Here is an 18613-nt window from a genome sequence, read left to right as displayed (position 1 = left end):
TTTTAAGAAAGGCTTATTAAAATAGTTTTGCTGTACAACCTTTTTCCCTCTTACCAATGGCAACACTTTTGGTCATGCCTGCCTTTGCCAGATGTCCATTATATTCTTTGTCCAGCTTTTTCTAGCTGATGTATGTAGCCTCAGTAATGAGACTGGCATTTCAGAATGTATAGATAAGATCTTACTGTCTTGGGGCCTAATTCTGCAAGCACTTAAGCAAGTTCTAATCTTGTCCTTTTTAAAATTCTAAATAATTTCAAATCTCCATTCTTATCTGTGGTTCCCTGCACATTGCTTTTTCACCTCCATATCAATACTAGAGTCTTATTACAACACTGTTTTTTTTTTTTTTTTTTTTAAACCAGCTCTTCCTTACTGACCTCTGTCTTTTTCTTGATTCATGCCACCATACCTGTTTTTTGTGCTGCCCATTGCCTGGAATATTGTATCAACCAAGCAACTTTGCTTTCAAAACCCTTCCTAGGATCTCCTTACTTCTGGCTATACTTCTAACCATTCTTCTTGGGCGGGGGCAGGTGGCTCCTGCCTGCCCCCCATCCCATGTAACTCTGTAACCCCTGAAACTTTCAGTACCAGTGTTTCCTCTAAGCTATGTGGGATCACAGCTTCCACAGGTGATTAAACCTCCCCTCCCAGTTAGTCAGCCCCGTTCATGGAGCCCTGAGCCTCTGACTGGGTGGGGCTGATGAATCACCGGTGAAGCTATGCTGCCGCTCAGCTTAGAGGGAACGCTGGCGGTTACACATTTACTTAAACAGATCTTAACGTCTCTAGTATGCATGACTATATAAAAATAACCATATCATCTACTTCATATTTGAGTGTGTGCATCGAGAATTCCTCCTAAATGCTAAGAGCTGGAACCACCAAACTTAGTACGCTGCTTCCTCTTACATAAGAATGGCCGTACTGGGTCAGACCAAAGGTCCTTCTAGTCCAGTATCCTGTCTACCGACAGTGGCCAGCACCATGTGCCCCAGAGAGGATGGACCGAAGACAATGATCAAGCGATTTGTCTCCTGCCATCTCTCTTCAGCCTCTGTCAGACAGAGGCCAAGGACACCATTTTATCCCCTGGCTAATAGCCTTTTATGGACCTAACCTCCATGAAATTATCTAGCTTCTCTTTAAACTCTGTTATAGTCCTAGCCTTCACAGCCTCCTCTGGCAAGGAGTTCCACAGATTGACTACACTCTGTGTGACGAACTTTCTTTTATTAGTTTTAAACCTGCTACCCATTAATTTCATTTGGTGTCCTCCTAGTTCTTCTATTTAGGGAACTAATAAATAACTTGTCTTTATCGGCCCTCTCCACACCACTCATGATTTTATAGATCTCTATCATATCCCCCCTCAGTCTCCTCTTTTCTAAACTGAAAAGTCCCAGTCGCTTTAACCTCTCCTCATATGGGACCCGTTCCAAACCCCTAATCATTTTAGTTGCCCTTTTCTGAACCCTTTCCAAGGCCAAAATATCTTTTTTGAGGTGAGGAGACCACATCTGTACACAGTATTCAAGATGTGGGCGTACCATAGTTTTATACAGGGGCAGTAAGATATTCTGGGTCTTATTTTCTATCCCTTTCTTAATAATTCCTAGCATCCTATTTGCCTTCTAGACCGCCGCTGCACACTGCGTGGAAGTTTTCAGAGAACTGTCCACGATAACTCCAAGATCTCTTTCCTGATTTGTCGTAGCCAAATTAGCCCCCATCATACTGTACGTATAGTTGGGGTTATTTTTCTTGATGTGCATTACTTTACACTTATCCACATTACATTTCATTTGCCATTTTGTTGCCCAGTCACTCAGTTTGGTGAGATCTTCTTGGAGTCCCTCACAGTCCGTTTCTATCTTGACTATCCTAAACAGTTTTGTATCATCTGCAAACTTTACTACCTCACTGCTTACCCCTTTCTCCAGATCATTTATGAATAAGTTGAAAAGGATTGGTCCCAGGACTGATCCTTGGGGTACACCACTAGTTACCCCTTTCCAATCTGAAAATTTACCATTTATTCCTACCCTTTGTTTCCTGTCTCTTAACCAGTTCTCAATCCAAGAAAGGACCTTCCCTCTTATCCCATGGCCATGTAATTTACACAAGAGCCTTTGTCAAGGGACCTTGTCAAAGGCTTTCTGAAAATCCAAGTATACTATATCTACTGGATCCCCCTTATCTGCATGTTTGTTAACCCCTTCAAAGAACTAAATCATTAGTAATAGATTAGTAAGACAGGATTTCCCTTTATAGAAACTATGATGACTTGTCCAACAAATTATGTTCTTCTATATGCTTCACAATTTTATTTTTTACTATTGCTTCGACTAATTTGCCTGGTACTGAAGTTAGACTTACCGGTCTGTAATTGCCAGGATTGCCTCTAGAGCCCTTTTTAAATATTGGTGTCACAGTGGCACGTTCCAGTCATTAGGTACGGAAGCCGATTTAAAGGATAGGTTACAAACCACAGATAATAGCTCAGCAATTTCCCATTTGAGTTCTTTTAGAACCCTTGGATGAATGCCATCCGGTCCTGGAGATTTGTTAACATTAAATTTTTCTATTTGTTCCAAAACCTCCTCTAATGACACTTCAATCCGGGACAGTTCCTCAGATTCATCACCCACAAAGGACAGTGCAGATTCGGGAATCTCCCCAGCGTCTTCAGCTGTGAAGACTGAAGCAAAGAAATCATTTAGTTTCTCCGCAATGGCTTTATCATCCTTGATTGCTCCTTTTATAGCTCGATCATCTAGGGGACCCACAGGTTTTTTAGCAGGCTTCCTGCTTCTAATGTACTTAAACATTTTGTTGTTTCTTTTTGAGTTTTTGGCTAGCTGTTCCTCAATCTTTTTTTGCTTATTTCATTTTTACACTTGATTTGACAGTGTTTATGTTCCTTTCTATTTATCTCACTAGGATTGGACTTCCACTTCTTAAAAGATACCTTTTTGTCCCTCACTGCTTCTTTTACATGGTGGTTAAGCCACGGTGACACTTTTTTAGGTCTCTTGCTATGTTTTTTAATTTGGGGTATACATTTAAGTTGGGCCTCTATTATGGTGTCTTTAAAAAGTTTCCATGCAGCTTTCAGGGATTTGGCTCTAGTCACTGTGCCTTTTAATTTCTGTTTAACTAACCTCCTCATTTTTGTGTAATTCCCCTTTTTGAAATTAAATGCCAGGGTGCTGGACTGCTGAGGTGTTCTTTCCACCACTGGAATGTTCAATGTTGTTATAACATTCTTATCATACTCTTATCGTAACTTAAAGTAAGATAAGGGTTTAGTTGTGCCAGAAAAGCAGGATGCCCCTAGAATGGGATTACTTCTTAGAACACCATACAGAAAAGGCAGATTGACCAGGCAGGTGAAAGGGGCTGACTGAGGGCCCCCTTTCCATTACTGCCCCTGCTCTGAGCCTCCCATCTCCAGGTGCCCTTTGGGAAGGTAGAAGCAAAGGACTGAAGCTCTCCCCTCTGATTTATATGGAAACATTGCTGACTGTTCCCCTCTATCAGGAAGGGAGCAAGGGGAAACTATGCACTTTCCTGCATCCCTCATTCTAGCTGGGGAGTGCAGGGGGCAGACGAACCTGAACGTACTTCAGCCAGTGGACATGCACCTTTCCCCCAGCAGTGGCCATAGAGAGGTGCTTCTCACCTGGCCCCAAGCTGCTGCAGTGAGAGAGGGCTGGGGTAGTCCTCTCTTCCCAGGATAACCTGCATATTAAACCCCTCATCCCGAGCCCCACCCCAGAGCAATGATTTAAATGAAAAATAAATTAAGGACCTGAGCAAAGCTGGGTAAGTGTGTGTGTGTGTGTGTGTGAGTGAAAATACACACACACATATATATATATTGCAACTTAGAGATATTCATGAAATGACTTTTGTAAACCCATTTTTCATTTCTTTGTACATTGTCTAATTTAGCTTGAAATCTTCAGTGCAGGGATCATGGGTGAAATCCTGACCCTGTTAAAGTGAATTGCAAAACTGTCACTATGTGTTCAGTAGGGCCAGGATATTACCCTGTGCCTAAGTGTCATGAACATTTATGGTTTTGTTTAAAAAAAACTGAATACATCGCATCAGGCTTTTTGAAAGGTAAAATATTTTTTAGCTTTTTAACATTATGGCATATTGGCATTGCATCAAAAATAAGTTATGTGCATGTGAAAATGTAGGTTTTGTAGAGTGGAGCTTTCAAATATTGTGTTCAGAGAATGTTGGGTCTGTCAGTGAGGGGGGAAGAAGATGATTGTAAAATGTCTGTTCTGTTTGAGTTCTTGATATTTGTAGTACAGGCTGACGGGTGACTTTTGAAGGGATTCCTACAGACCTCTTGCTTTAAACTTTTAGTACTGATGGGAATTTGCCCTGCTAAATCCCCTACCATATTTTTTTTTTGGTGGTGGTGTTTTTTTTTTATTTTATTTTTATTTTTATTTTTTTTGGTTAGGAGGATGGGGAGGGTGTGCTTCCCTGAAATGGAAGCATTGGTTTGAAGCCAAGCCTGTGAAAATTTGGATACATCAGTCCCCTTTAAATATTTTTTGTAAGATGGAGATGGAGAACTAAAAGTCCTAAGGACCGTCTTTTGGGATGGCTTGTTAGATGCAAGTACGAAGAGAGTATGGCCAGATGGTTCTGTGGCAGTTTTGTATGCTCAGTAGGAGCTCTGGAAATTAAAATATATATGAAGATATACCCATCTCATAGAACTGGACAGGACCTTGAGAGGTCATCGAGTCCAGTCCCCTGCCCTCATGGCAGGACGAAGTACCATCCCTGATAGAATTGCCCCAGATCCCTAAATGGCCCCCTCAAGGATTGAACTCACAGGCCAACGCTCAAACCACTGAGCTCTCTTAATAATTTAGTCATTATTAAACTAATTCTTAAAATTCTTGCTCATCTGGGCTTCCTGAACAGCTGAAAACTTGCACACCCGGGTCTTGCCACAAATGTGATATACTTCTCTGTAAGCTTGGCTTGAGTTGTGTTGTACTTTGCTGACTCAGAGGGAACCTTCATTGCCATAATAGATTGCATTCCTTTATATCAATGCATCCAGCAAATCTTCGTTTCATTACTGCATACAAAGAGTATTAAGACTGCTGTAAGAAACTGGGGAAAACAGTGATGCATGATCAGGAAAAGGTTGATAATTTTGCTTGGAGATTTGAATACTGGTTGTAGTACAAGGAAACTTAATCTTGTAGATGTAGTAACTAGCTAATAAAATCTGTCATTTTAATATATTCCTTCTGCAGCAAATGAAAGAAATCCCTGTTCACGCTCATCTAAACTGAGTTCTAAATAAGGTTATTTAAAATAACCTTGCTTTTCATCCCAAGGCTTCTCATCTCTAAAAACTGAAGTATTATTCCACAAGTAACTATAATAGTTTAGTTTAAAAAATGTTTTTTAGCCGATATTGTCATGTGCTCAGATACAGATTGAGGACATATATGACCTGCTTGTTTTCTATAGAGAACCTGCTCTGCCACATCCAAGAAAATGGAAATAGTTATATTTCTCTTTCACTGTGGCAGTCAAATGTCCCCTCTTCCTTCCTCGCAAATTAAAAAGGGCTATAATTAGCAATGAAATAAGCAGAAGTCTTTGGGGACCCTCATCAGCACTCCTTAGTCAAGGTCAACTTCCACTGACTTCATTGCTTTTGTAAATAGCCTTTTCTTATTCTAAACTATTTGCATTATGCTGGTAATTTGCTAGGTGCATTACAGTACGAAGAAAGGGTCCCCTTGAAAATAGTTCAGTCTAAATAGCGTACAGATAAAGGAAAATGGGAGGTAACAAAGCATTAAGATCAGTAGTGAGGTTAAATATGCATATTAGGAACGTGGAAGATTAACTGGATAATATTAATGGGTGATGCTTACACAAATACCAGTCACACCACACAATTCTGCAGAGTTTCAGACAAGACTAATAATTACTAAAGGAACAGCAGAAAGAAAGGAATCTTGCACAACTTTAGTTTGTGATGCAGACAAAGTGGTGTGAGTGGAGGATATGTTTAAGTGTAACAGCCATCATAGATGCCCAGTTGATCAAGAAGTGGAAACTGAAGATTTTATTTTCCCTTGTTGTCCCCAGACATTGCAGTGTTTTCCACTCCTTCTAACTCCTGGGGAGCCATCTGTGCGCCCGCACATGATCCCTCTGGGAATTTTACTAAATTTTAGCTTTTTTTGAAAAGTATTTTCGAGCTACTGGTGTCAAAATTGTTCAAGATAATAAATCAGTATATACGTAGTGTGCTGAGGCATTTTATAGACAGTTATATCTTACTGCTAATGTACACATTCTATGACACTCTACCTGTGCCTTCGAGCCATGACCATTTGGAAGTTTAAAACAATGAACTCTAATTTACTTTTGTAAAATGTATGATATTGCTTGATATTCTATTTTCTATGGTTACATACACAATACACACGGATATAGGTTGGCTTGATATCAAGTGCGCTTTGTCTACTTTACTAGGCCACCTAACGTAATAGGAATAGCTGAAGCCAGGTGGACCTGATATTGAATTGTAGAATATAGTCTAGAATGGCCCTTCAGGCTTTCAAATTCCCTGTGCAAATTACTGTTACTTCATCAGGGATTAGTTGTGAATTTGGCTTGCTCTTTCCAGTACAGTATACCCACTCTTTGTTAAATTCATGGTATTGGCAGACAAAACTCATTTGGCATCTTTAATGCAATTGCTGATATCTTTACACTGTGCAAAGCTGAGTAGGAAAATAATAGTTCAAGTTTAAGTTGTCAGCTGCAAACACCAAAATTATTTGTAAACAATAGTTTCTTTTAAAAATTATTTTGTATTAAGATATATTATGATAGTGATTCATAATTTTTTTTAAGTTCTTTGAAATGATTTTTTTTTCTATTTTGGAAGAAAACCACTTGTAGAGAAAAGGGTATTTAAAAGGCCATGGTAGAATTGATTGACATGTCTTTGTGGTAACTGCTAAGAGAATTGTAAGAGAATCTCTTGGTGAATCTAGATACCTTGCTTTTGTAGTTAGCATACTGATAAATAGCTAGAATTCTTGATGACAGTGGAGAGAGGGATCTTTTGTCTGTTGTCTTACCTTATTTATGCCAAAGTAGCATGCTCTTTTTTAGTTTTGAAGAGCCCTTTTATGTCCTATTTAATAATGAAAAACTAAAAAAAAATACAGACATAAATAAGATTCAGTGTAGACTCTTTAGCTATATTTACACTGCACATCAATTTTGAAATAAGCTAATCTGGAATAGTTATTCCAAAATAGCTTATTTCAAAATAGCATGTCTACACTACAGGGAACCCTCAAAATTAGTTCGAGGCAGGCTTCCCTAAAGTAGATGCGCTATCTTGATTAAGAGCCCCTGGAGGCATTGGGGAGGAATAATTTAGAATGGCCCTGGTGAGAGGCTATTTCGAAATAGCAGTAGTGGGGTGTTTACACACACCTTATTTTGAAATAGCTATTTTGAAATAGGCGCTATTCTTTGTAGAAGGAGGGTTACAGATTTTGGAATAAGCTGCCCATTATTTTGAAATAATGGAATTGGTGTATAGATGATCGCATAATTATTGCTGTATAGATATATCTCCTTTGTCAAAAGCTTCTGGTCTTAGTTTGCAAAAGGCTTGAAAGAAAATTGAAGCTAGTGATCACTTTAACTTGGAATAAGAAAAAGACAGTGACATCTTGATAAAACTAAGGACATTTGAAGGGGAGAGAACAATACTGAAATAAGAATTTTATTATAAAAAACAGAAGTTTGAAATCTTATTTTCCCCATAATGTTCTGGATGAACAGTTCTAATCCCCTCTCCCCACCTCCCTAGCTATCATGTACCCTTGGTAGATTTAGAATGTGTAGGTAGGGCTTTCATTTAGTTATGGATGTCACAGAATCCATGACTGCCAGAGACCTTCATGACTTCAACCAGCACCAGCTGGGAGCTGCAAGGTTCCCTCATATCTGCTTCTGCAGGCATCAACTGCAGGGTACCATCACAGCACTTCGGGGACCTTGAGTTGCCCAGTCTCCCCATTTTGTCAGATATTTTTAGTAAAAGTTAGGGACAAGTCACAGTCTTCCATGAATTTTTCATTATTGCCCATAGTGACTTTTACTAAAAATATCTGTGATACTATACATAAACTGAGGTTGTATTTCTTAAGTATTAGCAATAATTTGTAATCTGGTATTGAAGGTGATGATAGAGGCTTGAATAAAATATCCAACACCCATTACTTTGCTTTGTTCTACCATGATACGGATTTGTGGAGTTTTCCCTTGTCTATACAACTCCTTGAGTAACCTTTATCAAATCATTTCATCTTTGATGTTGAAATGGTTTCAAAGGCTATTTTCTAAACTTCAAAAAAGTGTTAGTAAGCATGAAGGACATTTTACTTGAGGTACAAATTTACCTTTTTACTGTACTCTGGTGGCTTATGATGAAACACCTTTTGGAAGGAGCTGGCTTTTGGTGCTCTTCATCATTCTATCTATGAATTCAAGGTGATAGGCCTACCCCCAAGTGGTAATATAATATTCTTTGTTTCATGCACATATTGGATGAGTTGGATTTTATTTCATAATCTGTCTCAAAGGATGGCTTGGATGTATACTGTGAAGAAGGGTGATTATTTTTTGTTTTCTCATGATTGAGAATAGAATGCTGGTAATTGCCATGGCATTCTCCTATTTTGAACATTTAGATGTGCATGTTTCAAATGACACATGAGCTATTGTGAATGGGACTAATTTTTACACACTGCTTCTGTCATCAACTTGAGATTTACTGAGACTCATGAAGCTTGGATAGAAATCACCAAACTGAATTTCATCCAGAACAGTAATTAATAGTGCTGATTAAGCTGTAAGAGGTTAGTAACTCAAGTCTTTTAGAATATTTTTAGGTTATGCTGTTGAAAACAACTTTTTACACAGTGCATCAGAAATTCCTGAAAAAGTAAAGTGTTTTTTAACTTAAGTGCTTTCGTTTTTTACATATCAGATTTTGCTTATAAACCTTGTTTTTTTTTTTTTTTTTTTTCTTGCAGCTACCGATCTTCTTCTTGCTTGGAATCCTGTGTGTCTGGGCCTGGTAGAGGGACTTATTGGGAAAGTTCAGCTGCATACAGGTATGATTTGCTTAAAAATGATGTAGGCTGTAATGTGATGGCATGGTAAAAAAGCAGCTTTAAAGTGCTTTGTGCCCAAATCTGAAATGATCAATCCTAGTGCATAGGAACAAGGGTCCTCTTTTTCTGATCTAGTATCTCTCTAGGTGGGGAGAACAGTCCTGGTAAAATTGTTTGTAAATCTTGATGAAGAAAGCAAATTATAGCCAAAGTTTTTAGTCCCATGAAAACAGTTTCTCGTCTAGGTTTCTGAGGTCACTTGCTATACTGTAGTCTTGTTGGTTAGCTGTATCCAGTACTATGTCAACTGGAGATGGTACGAGAAGGCTAAAAATAGCTGTCAGACCTAGGTAGCTGAGTTGACCTTGACTACCATAGGCATTTTTTTGTGGAGCAATAGGGCAGGAGGGAAGCTTCAGTTGGATTCAGTTCTGATTCTCTCAGAATGATTAATGTAATCAGTTTATTCTGTCAAAAATGAGTGTTGATGTAGGAGATTAATCAGACCTTGGGTCCACAGGCACCATGTGTATGTGATCAATGTTATTCTGTTGTTGTGATTGAGTGACATGAACAGTATTAGAAAACTATACATAACAAGGAATATGTAAGAGGAGACTGCTTCTCTGCATCTTAAATCTTTGCCATATGGAGGGCTTGAGAGTGAGACTGAAAGATTCAAGAACTTTAGGTGTAGAAGAGCCCTGAGAAAGTTTTGATAGTTAAGGAGTTACTGTTGGCTCACAAATGAAGTTGATAGAATAAAAATTGGGTGGGGGTAGGGAAATGGGGAGGACTCCTTTTCTGTATATTTTTTCTGAGGTAATGTCTACACTTGAGAAAATGTCAATTTCTTGCCACCCAATTTTTGTAAAGTCGAAGACCCACGTCTCCACGATGCGCAAGAATTCAAAGTAGTTCAAAGTAGAAAGGCTGACATCAGCTTTGAGAGCAATGAATTGTGGGTAGCTATCACACAGTGCCTGCGCCACTTTGCATTCTGGGTTATGCTTCCAGTGCACACAGGGACCAAAACTGTTCAACAGGTGGTTCTGGGTTCAATGTCAGCATCCCATAATGTGCTCATCTATTCCTTTCCCTCCCCTCCCCCCTTACAATCAACTGGAAACACTTTTTTTCCCTTTTGTGCCCTGCTTACCTACACAGATGCCATAGTGGCATAAGCATGGACCCCAGCATGGATCTCATTGTGCATCAAAGCATTGTGGCGATTGTTTATCATGCTGCGTCTAATGGTGGAGTATGTCAAGAGCGTATTCGTAGCATTCCAGGGGGAGGGTGAATCTCAGGATGCCATGGATTTAGTTCATGCAAGCCCTTGAGTTGAGCGAATTGGAAATGCTGTCAGCATTCAAATCTCTAGAAACACTACAATGCCAGTTGTGGCACTGTCAGACAAGTACAGACTGGTGGGCTCGCATGATGCTGCAGGTTTGGGGTGATGAGCAGTGACTGCAAAACTTCTGAATGTGCAGGCTACTTTCATGGAACTTTGCAAATTGCTTTGCTCCCCTCCCTGAAGCACAGGAACACCCCACTAAGACCCACTGTGACAGCGGAGGAGCACATGGCAGTTGTCCTGTAGCTTGCAATACTAGACAACTCCTGGTCTGTCAGGAATCAGTTTGGTGTGGGGAAATCTACAGAGAGAGCTACTGTTACGCAACTAGCCAAAGCAAAAGCAATCAATACCATTCTGCTACAGAGGGTAGTGACTCTGGGAATCATGGATGCTACAGTAGAGGGCTATGCCATAATGGAGTTCCCTAACTGCAGTGGGGTAATAAAAGGAACACACATCTTCATTTTGGCAGTTGGCCACCTTGCCAAGGAGTACATAAACTCCTAGGAGTACTTCTCCATGGTGCTGCAGGCAATGGTAGATCACAAGGGATATTTCACCAACATCAATATGGGATGATTGGAAAAGGTGAATGACACATGCATCTTTAGGAGCTCTTGCCTCTTCAGAAAGCTGCAATCTGGAACTGTTTTCCCAGATTGGAAAATTAGATCGGAGAGGAAGAAATGCCAATAGTGATCCTTGGTGACCCAGCTTACCCTTTGCTCCCATGGCTTATGAAGCCTTACACAGGCAGCCTGGACCAGAGGGAGGAGCAGTTGAACTACTGGCTGAGCAAGTGCAGAAGGTTTAGAAGTTTCCTGATGAGGTTGCACTTCAGCGATTTCAATATTCCTTCTGTGGTGGCAGCATGCTGTGTGCTCCATAATCTTTGTGTGTGTGTGGGGTGGCGGGGGGGGGGAGGGGGAAGGGAAGGGCTGAGGCAGGTGCCTAGCCAGAATGAGGAGAGCACAGCAGGGGGCAGTGCAAATCAGAGTCTCTGAAAGAAAGTTTTATCAATGCCCAGTTTTCAAAGTCATGCATGTTGCTCTCAACGAAGTGTGTTTACCTGTAATCCCCCTCCCTACCCTGCAATACCAGGAATAAAAAGTCTGTTAATAAATGAGTTTTTATTTAGGGAACACAGCAGGGATAGAATAGGAGTCCATGGTGGGCACCTCGGGAGGTAGGGGGAGAAATCAGAAATGTGAGGACAGCCTTTTGCTTTGTGATGCCCTGGAGGTTGAGTGGGAGACTATCCTTGAGTCCTATTCTTCCCACCCTGCTCCCCATGTCCTAGGGGCCCCTGGAGGTGGAGTCTACGGTACTGGGTGAAGAGGGGAAGTTATTTTGCAAGGAGTAAGGATGCCTGTCCGGGTATGTCATCATGTGATCCATCACAGATGTCATGGACAACAAGACATTATCTGGGTGTTTCGCTTTCATTTCCCTTGCATGGTCTCCTTTCCTTTTGCTCTGCTCACATTTTCTCCAGTAGCATATTCCTCCACTCCATTTGCACCTTAAACATGTCTTCTCCTGTCCATATCTGTCCTGCAGATTTGTGCGAGCCAGACAGGTAGTTGAGCCAGGGGAGTACGCAACAAGCTCTCTGCTGTTGCTGCTGTAACAAAAAGTGATAGTAGATTCATTGTGGAGCCTAAAATCTAATCTGTTAACATACAGCAAAGGTCTCTCTCTAAAGACAATGGAGATGTGTTCTGTGCAAGGCCAAAGCTATGCTTTAAAGTGTCCACTGTATAGTAGGTACACAACACAGTTCTCAAGGGAACATTTGGATTCACGCAGTTTGGAAACAGATGTGGTAAGGGGCTTGATAGGGTATGATCCTGAGGGCAGGAGGGAGGATGGGGTCCAGCATGCCAATGGGGCAGGACGGCGTATCCTGTGGCTTCCCTCTGTGTCCACCAGACCTTGCTTCCTGGGAGAGTGCTACTTTCACATCCCACAGGAGTCTGGGGGCAAGAGAGCTGGAAGGGGTGCCACAGGCTGCAGCTATGTTAGCAGCGGAGGCAGCAGCTAATAGCTTCCCCTCCTTCATCGAGGTTGCCATGCTAGATACTGGTCTTCTCTGAATCACATAAGAGTGCTAGGGAGCTGATGTTGACTGAATGTGGCCTTATTCTGCAATGCTTTGTGATTCAGTGACTCCAGACCACTTACTGCTGGCTTGGCAGGGGAAAGTAGCCTTCTATGGAGGACAGAATAAAGCAGGTCTCCCCAGAAATCTTGTGAGAGATCAAAGAGTTCCTATCTGAGAGCTTAATGGAGATGTGCAGGGAGCTCACGGGACTGGAACTCTGCTGTTAGGTATGCTGCCTGCTCTGAGGTGTGCTTGCAATGCTGTCCACATGGGAAATGAGAGCAGTAGAGCTGCAAGTTCTAGCCAGAGGGGTCACATCAGGGCACTGTGGGATGCCTCCTAGAGGCCAAGAATGTCTACTTTCGCAATACTGTGTCTGCACTACCATGTTGTTGACCATGCAAGGTTGAATTTTGTGTTACTCCTTGTGAAAAGCCAGGGTACCGAAATTAACTTTAGTGGCCCTTAAAGTTGACGTTCCAGTGTTTTCCATTGGACACAGACAGCTTAGCTATGTGGTATAGTCAGGGCTCGACAAATTAGTCAATCTACTCGCCTGGGGCGAGTAGATTTTAACCTGGCACGGTGCTGCAGTGTGATCAGCACATGCGCAGTGCGCCAAACCACTTGCCGCCGTTTGTCAAGTCCTGGGTAGAGTAATACAAAATTAATATCAGCATTAATTAGGTTCCTGCTGTTTTCTGTTAGCTTGTAGTAATGATCCTTATCTAGTTGTCCATCAAAACTTCTTCCTAATGAACCAGTGTCATACTCCAATCAAAATATTATGAAATGGTGAAATGATTGTGTATTTTTTTTATCCATTTCCACGGATGACCAACAGACGCCAAGACCTGCAAATTCCTAACCAAAGAGGAGAGTTTATGTACTCAACTAAGTTGAGTGCTGTTTTTAGAAAAGCAACAAATAGTGGATAACTGGAACTCTTGTGTAAAATCCCTTTTGTCATTTCTTTCTTTTGGTGGAAACACAGAACATGACTTTACTACAAATACGCTGAACCATAAATGAAAACGAGTACCTCACCAACTACTATTTTGCAAATTCTTGACAGTCTGGAAATGAGATGCAGACTAGAATTTAAAATGCAAACACTTCACAATGAGGGTGTGTTTTGACTACACTCAATTCTCACTGTATGAGATGCTCTGTGCTGATAGAGGTATGGATAAAAGTGCATTGTTAAAATTATGTGGGAAAGCTTACGTAACTGCTGCTTACATTATTTCTTGTTCTCAGTACTATTTTTAAATTTTCGTTCATGCTAAACACAGCATTTAACAGTGGCTTTTGGAAACATGATTGATTGTAGATAAAATTTCAAATAAGTTACAGAACACTAGGATAGATTAAGTGGTAAAATGGATCAGACTCTTGCTATCTGTCAAAATAAGAAATGGAGATGCTGCATATTAGAGATGCTGAAATTGAGAACTACTAGTGCTGTTATGTGGCAGGAGCACAGGAAATGCTGCTTTCTGTACTGTGATAGGTGCAAAGCTGTGGAAAGTGGGGTGAAGATATCTAATTTCTACTTTAGATACCTTTTTTTTTAATTCAATCAACTTTATTTTAAACTGGGAAGAACATTGATGTGGGGATCAAAATAGTTATTTTGTGGCTTTGAATTATTTTGTACTGACATTTGGCATGTTAAGACACAAAATGACATTTGAATGCTATCTTTTCAAGGTGACTTATTTTTATTTGTACTTAATGTTTGCATTTAAACATATCCAAGGAAGTTAGATATATTATAAAATACTGGCTGTCAATATGAGAGGGAGATATCTTTTACAGTTGAACCTCTTACACAACTCAAAAGATCTCTGTCATGGACTTTTCGACTCCTCTTCAAGATCCTACATTGTTAAGGTTTATCAGTGGAGTTCTCCCTGGAACTAGTAAACAGAGGTCAGAGAGTCTGCATGACTGGGTTAATGCTCCATCATCGAGGGCTTGAGTGTGCTGCCTCTGCTTCTTATATATGTTCAAAGGGACCCAAGCTGCCCAGAATGGCATAACAGCATGTTGCATTGCTGTTGTACTTCTGAACCCCTACTTCTAATTTCTTCTTTACACAAAGGAAATAAGTTTTTCACCAATTGTACATACACATTTTGAAAGTCAAAATACACTTATCTGAAAAGCACAATATTGTGTTGAGCTTTCTCTATGAAGAGCATTATTTCTCTACAAACGAACAATATAAATGACCAGATTTGGTATGTGAATAATAACAGCTAGAAGAAAGGACCAATGATTTGGAAGTAGGGAACAAACGTATGAGTTTTAACTTCTAATCTCTCTAAAAGTGGCATAGAATTAGGATGAGAGTTGTAACTAGCCACTGAAAAAGTAGGTGAAGGCTAAGGTGAACAAAGTTAATAATGTGTTGAGAAGTTTAAAGTAGCTCATTTTAAGAGGATTAGCCATTGCTTAAGAATTACTGCAATGATCAGTTTAAAGAATTCTTTAGCATGTTAGTACAGTAGACTTCCGATAATCCGGAACCTGTGGGACCTAGGTGGTGCCGGATTATCAGATATGCCAGACTATCAGGAGGTACTATAAGATGGTTATATACTGTATATAAAGTGTTCTTAACCCTTTTTATTATACATTCTGTATACAGTATGTACATGTTTTAGTTTATTTTAAAAGCCTTTTTTACCCTTTTTGCTCAGTTCAGCTGCTGCTGCTGTTACCTTGTGACTCATTTTTTGCCGAAGCTCACTCACTAGGCTCTTGCCATTTTGATGCCGGACTATCAGGAGTGCCGGACTATTGGATGCCGGACTATTGGAGTTTTACTGTACAACCCATAATGGGTTTTGAATAAAACATTGCTTTTATTGTAAAGTTGAAACACAAGATTTAACTTGTACTAGCTTTTCTGTAGATTTTTACTAGTTAATCTGTGGAACTCTGCCTCCGGCTTCCTGTAGTCAGCCCCTGGTCAGTTTCAGTGGCAGCAGCTGAATCTGGAGCTAGTTCCGACTTACATACAAATTCAACTTAAGAACAAACCTATAGTCCCTATCTTGTACGTAACCCGGGGACTGCCTGTATTTTAATACTGCTTTATAAAGGGTTTGAAATGCTGTCATTTGATTGCCTGTTGGTGATAGTGTTGTACAACTCAGTATCTGTAAATTTCTAACCCCAATCACAAGTTAACATTATAAATGATGGAAATCTGCCCAAGATGTCTATGTATATTTGTCTTTTCAGTTGGGAGGTTCCAGTATGTTCTTTAATGGTGAGAATAAACATCCTTCTCTAAGTCTGTCCTTGAGTACCTGTTGTAACTAATGGTATTTCAAGCTCTATTTCATTATCTTTTGCTTTTAGGCTTACTATTTAACTAATTAGTGGTTTTGTATGTGTATTATATGATTACCAGCATTGCTTGGGTTCTTAATTTTTGTTTTTCTTCATTTAAATCATTGATCTGAGGTGGGCTGGGGATGAAGGGTTCATTATACAGGCTGCCCTGGGAGAGGGGACTACAGCAGTAGCTTGGGGCCATATGGGTCAGAACCTCCTCTCCATGGCTGCTGCAGCTCCATTGGGTGCAGATGTTGGAAGGGTGCATGTTCCCCAGCTGTGGGACAAACACTCACACATTGTCAAATATATAGTAGATAGCTGTCCCTTTCTCCACCTCTGCCCCTTGGTTGTCCCCCTGGGGTCATTATACAGTGTCTCCATCAGATATGCTCCTGTTGGATTGGAGCAGAGATCTGCTCGCTGGTCAGCACCCTTGGGACCTAACTGGTCCTGAATGAGGGGATTTGCCAGACCAGGGGAGGTCCCTACCCTCCTGACTGGTGCTGCCACTGGGTTAGGGCTCCAACTTGCCCCTGCTGAGGCCCCCCAGCTCCCTGGGGTGCTCTAGATGCCACCTTCCACTTCCCCTGCTGCTGTTGGGAGGGGAGTGCCATGGCCGGAGCTCCGCAGCTGGGACTGAGCTCTGCAGCCACTTGCCTCCATGGCTGGGGTTGGAGCTGAGTAGCCAGGGCTGGGGCAGAGGGACGGGGCTGGAGCTCCCTGGCTGCTGCCTGGGGCCGCCTGTTTTCCCTCTCTCCACCGACACAGGGTTGCCAGTGCCTCCTACAGTGCTCCTGCCCCGCCTTCAGACCTCCCTGTTCCTGGGCTGTGTGGTCCAGGAACATCAATGGTCCGTGCCAGACCACGGATGTTGCTGGACCAGGGTTTCCCAGTTAGGGGGGAGGTACAACCTGTATAACTTTTTTTTTTTTTTTTCCCCAATCAGTCATCTTTTGCTGGCGATCATTAGGGGAAGGCAAAGGTTAGGTTTATTCTGGTTGTGCCAGCTTTTGTACAGTAAAGGTTTAGATATGTGTTGTAAGGTATTCTCTTTGAGAACTGGCATGTGTCTGTAGACCATTCAGCCAGGAATACTGTCTAAATTCAGAATAATTTTGCCTCCTACTTTTGGATATAGGACGTAGCTAATTCTAACTTGACATTTTCTGCAAGAATGCAGAGCATCTTGCTGTAATCTAGGAAATGATTTTTTTTTTAAAGAGATGATTTTTTTAATATATCAGGGTGGCGAACCTATAGCCCGCAAGTTGATTCTGGCCTGTAGCTTGTCTTGATATGGCCTTTGAGGCTTGGGGCTTGCTCCCTCTCCCCCCCGCAGCATCATGAGCTAGCGCTGGCACTCTACCTTGTTGGGGGTACCATGGCTGGACCACCAGCACCTGCACTTCACTGCAGAGCAGGGAGCTCTCAGCTTTGTAGTCTGATCAGGAGATGCTGGGGCTGGATTCAGCCCATGGACTTTGCCTAGCAGGAGAGGATGAAGTGGCTCTGTGCACGGTAGGTAAGTGATCTGTGGGGCACTGCTCTGTCACTCACATTGACCTGGAATTATGGCCAGTGGGAGCATTTCCCTGCAATGTACAGAGCCACACAAAGCACCTGTTCTCCCTAGAAGCTGCACCAGGGAGCACCCCATCCTCTGCCACCTCCTGCCTTCTTCCACCCATCCAGACTTGGCCTCCCCACCGCCTTCCCCTTGACCCCACACCCCAGCTGGCAGCCCCCTCCCATAAACTGAACCCCTAATATTTGGCTCCACCCCAGAGCCTCGGGGAACCCTACAAAATGTACTAGTCCCAGGCCCCAAGAAGAGTTAATGTAGCCCTGGGGTTAAGCCCTGAGCTTGAAGGGAGTATCACTTGGGGGTCAGGTCACTGAGCATTTTGTGTGTGTGTGTGTGGGGGGGTGGGGTATATGGCGGTTGTGTGGTTTTTTTTTTTTTAAATTGCTTCTCACTTGTGTGGACCTTGACTGATTTCCCCCACCCCCCCGTGGGTCAGTGGCCCTGACCCACAGACATCCCCCCTTTTACATTTCATAGCTCCCTACCAATGCCACCTTTGTTGCCCCTTCTCTCCAGGCAGCTGACCAGATCCTGCTGTCACAGCACCTGGAGAAGCTCCCCACAGGAATTCCTACATGTGTGCCTGGTGCTGTTTCTTTTCTGGTTAAGTTGCCTGTTCGTGGGAGGCGGCAGGGTGTTCCAAGGGAGGGAGGAAAGGGGATAAGAGTGTAAGGGGGATAGTGCAGGTGGGAAGATATAGGAATGGAGACGGGGTAGGGAAGGATGTGGGTGCAGGGATAGGCAGGGAGCGGTTAGGGAGGACCAGTGGGTATAGGAATGGAGGTGTGAAGGTAGAGATGGAAGGAGGGCGGTGGGCTGTGGGCCATGGACTCTTTTATTGGCTGGTGGGGCAGGAGCGAGAAGGATGCAGGGAGGGGTGACTGGCTGGCGATTGAAGGGCATGAGCGGGGTGGAATGGGCTGAGAGCGTTTGGATAGAGGAGTCCATCCAGGGGTGTGGTGGATGGGAGTGGAGAAGGGTGCGAGTGGGGCCAT

The 18613-nt window shown here is 42.1% G+C and overlaps 1 protein-coding gene across 1 annotated transcript in view; it reads left to right on the top strand.

Moving 5' to 3' along the window:
• INPP5F (inositol polyphosphate-5-phosphatase F) overlaps positions 1-18613 on the top strand; it is a 91048-nt gene that overhangs the window by 11878 nt on the left and 60557 nt on the right. Inside the window, exon 2 of the mRNA XM_075935359.1 lies at positions 9132-9212. Within this exon, the coding sequence (XP_075791474.1) occupies positions 9132-9212 (81 nt within the window). The remainder of the gene's footprint in view (positions 1-9131; positions 9213-18613) is intronic.

This window comes from Pelodiscus sinensis, chromosome 8, assembly GCF_049634645.1.
Source record: "Pelodiscus sinensis isolate JC-2024 chromosome 8, ASM4963464v1, whole genome shotgun sequence".
Lineage (NCBI taxonomy): Eukaryota > Metazoa > Chordata > Testudines > Trionychidae > Pelodiscus > Pelodiscus sinensis.
This window is presented reverse-complemented; position numbering and strand designations above follow the sequence as displayed.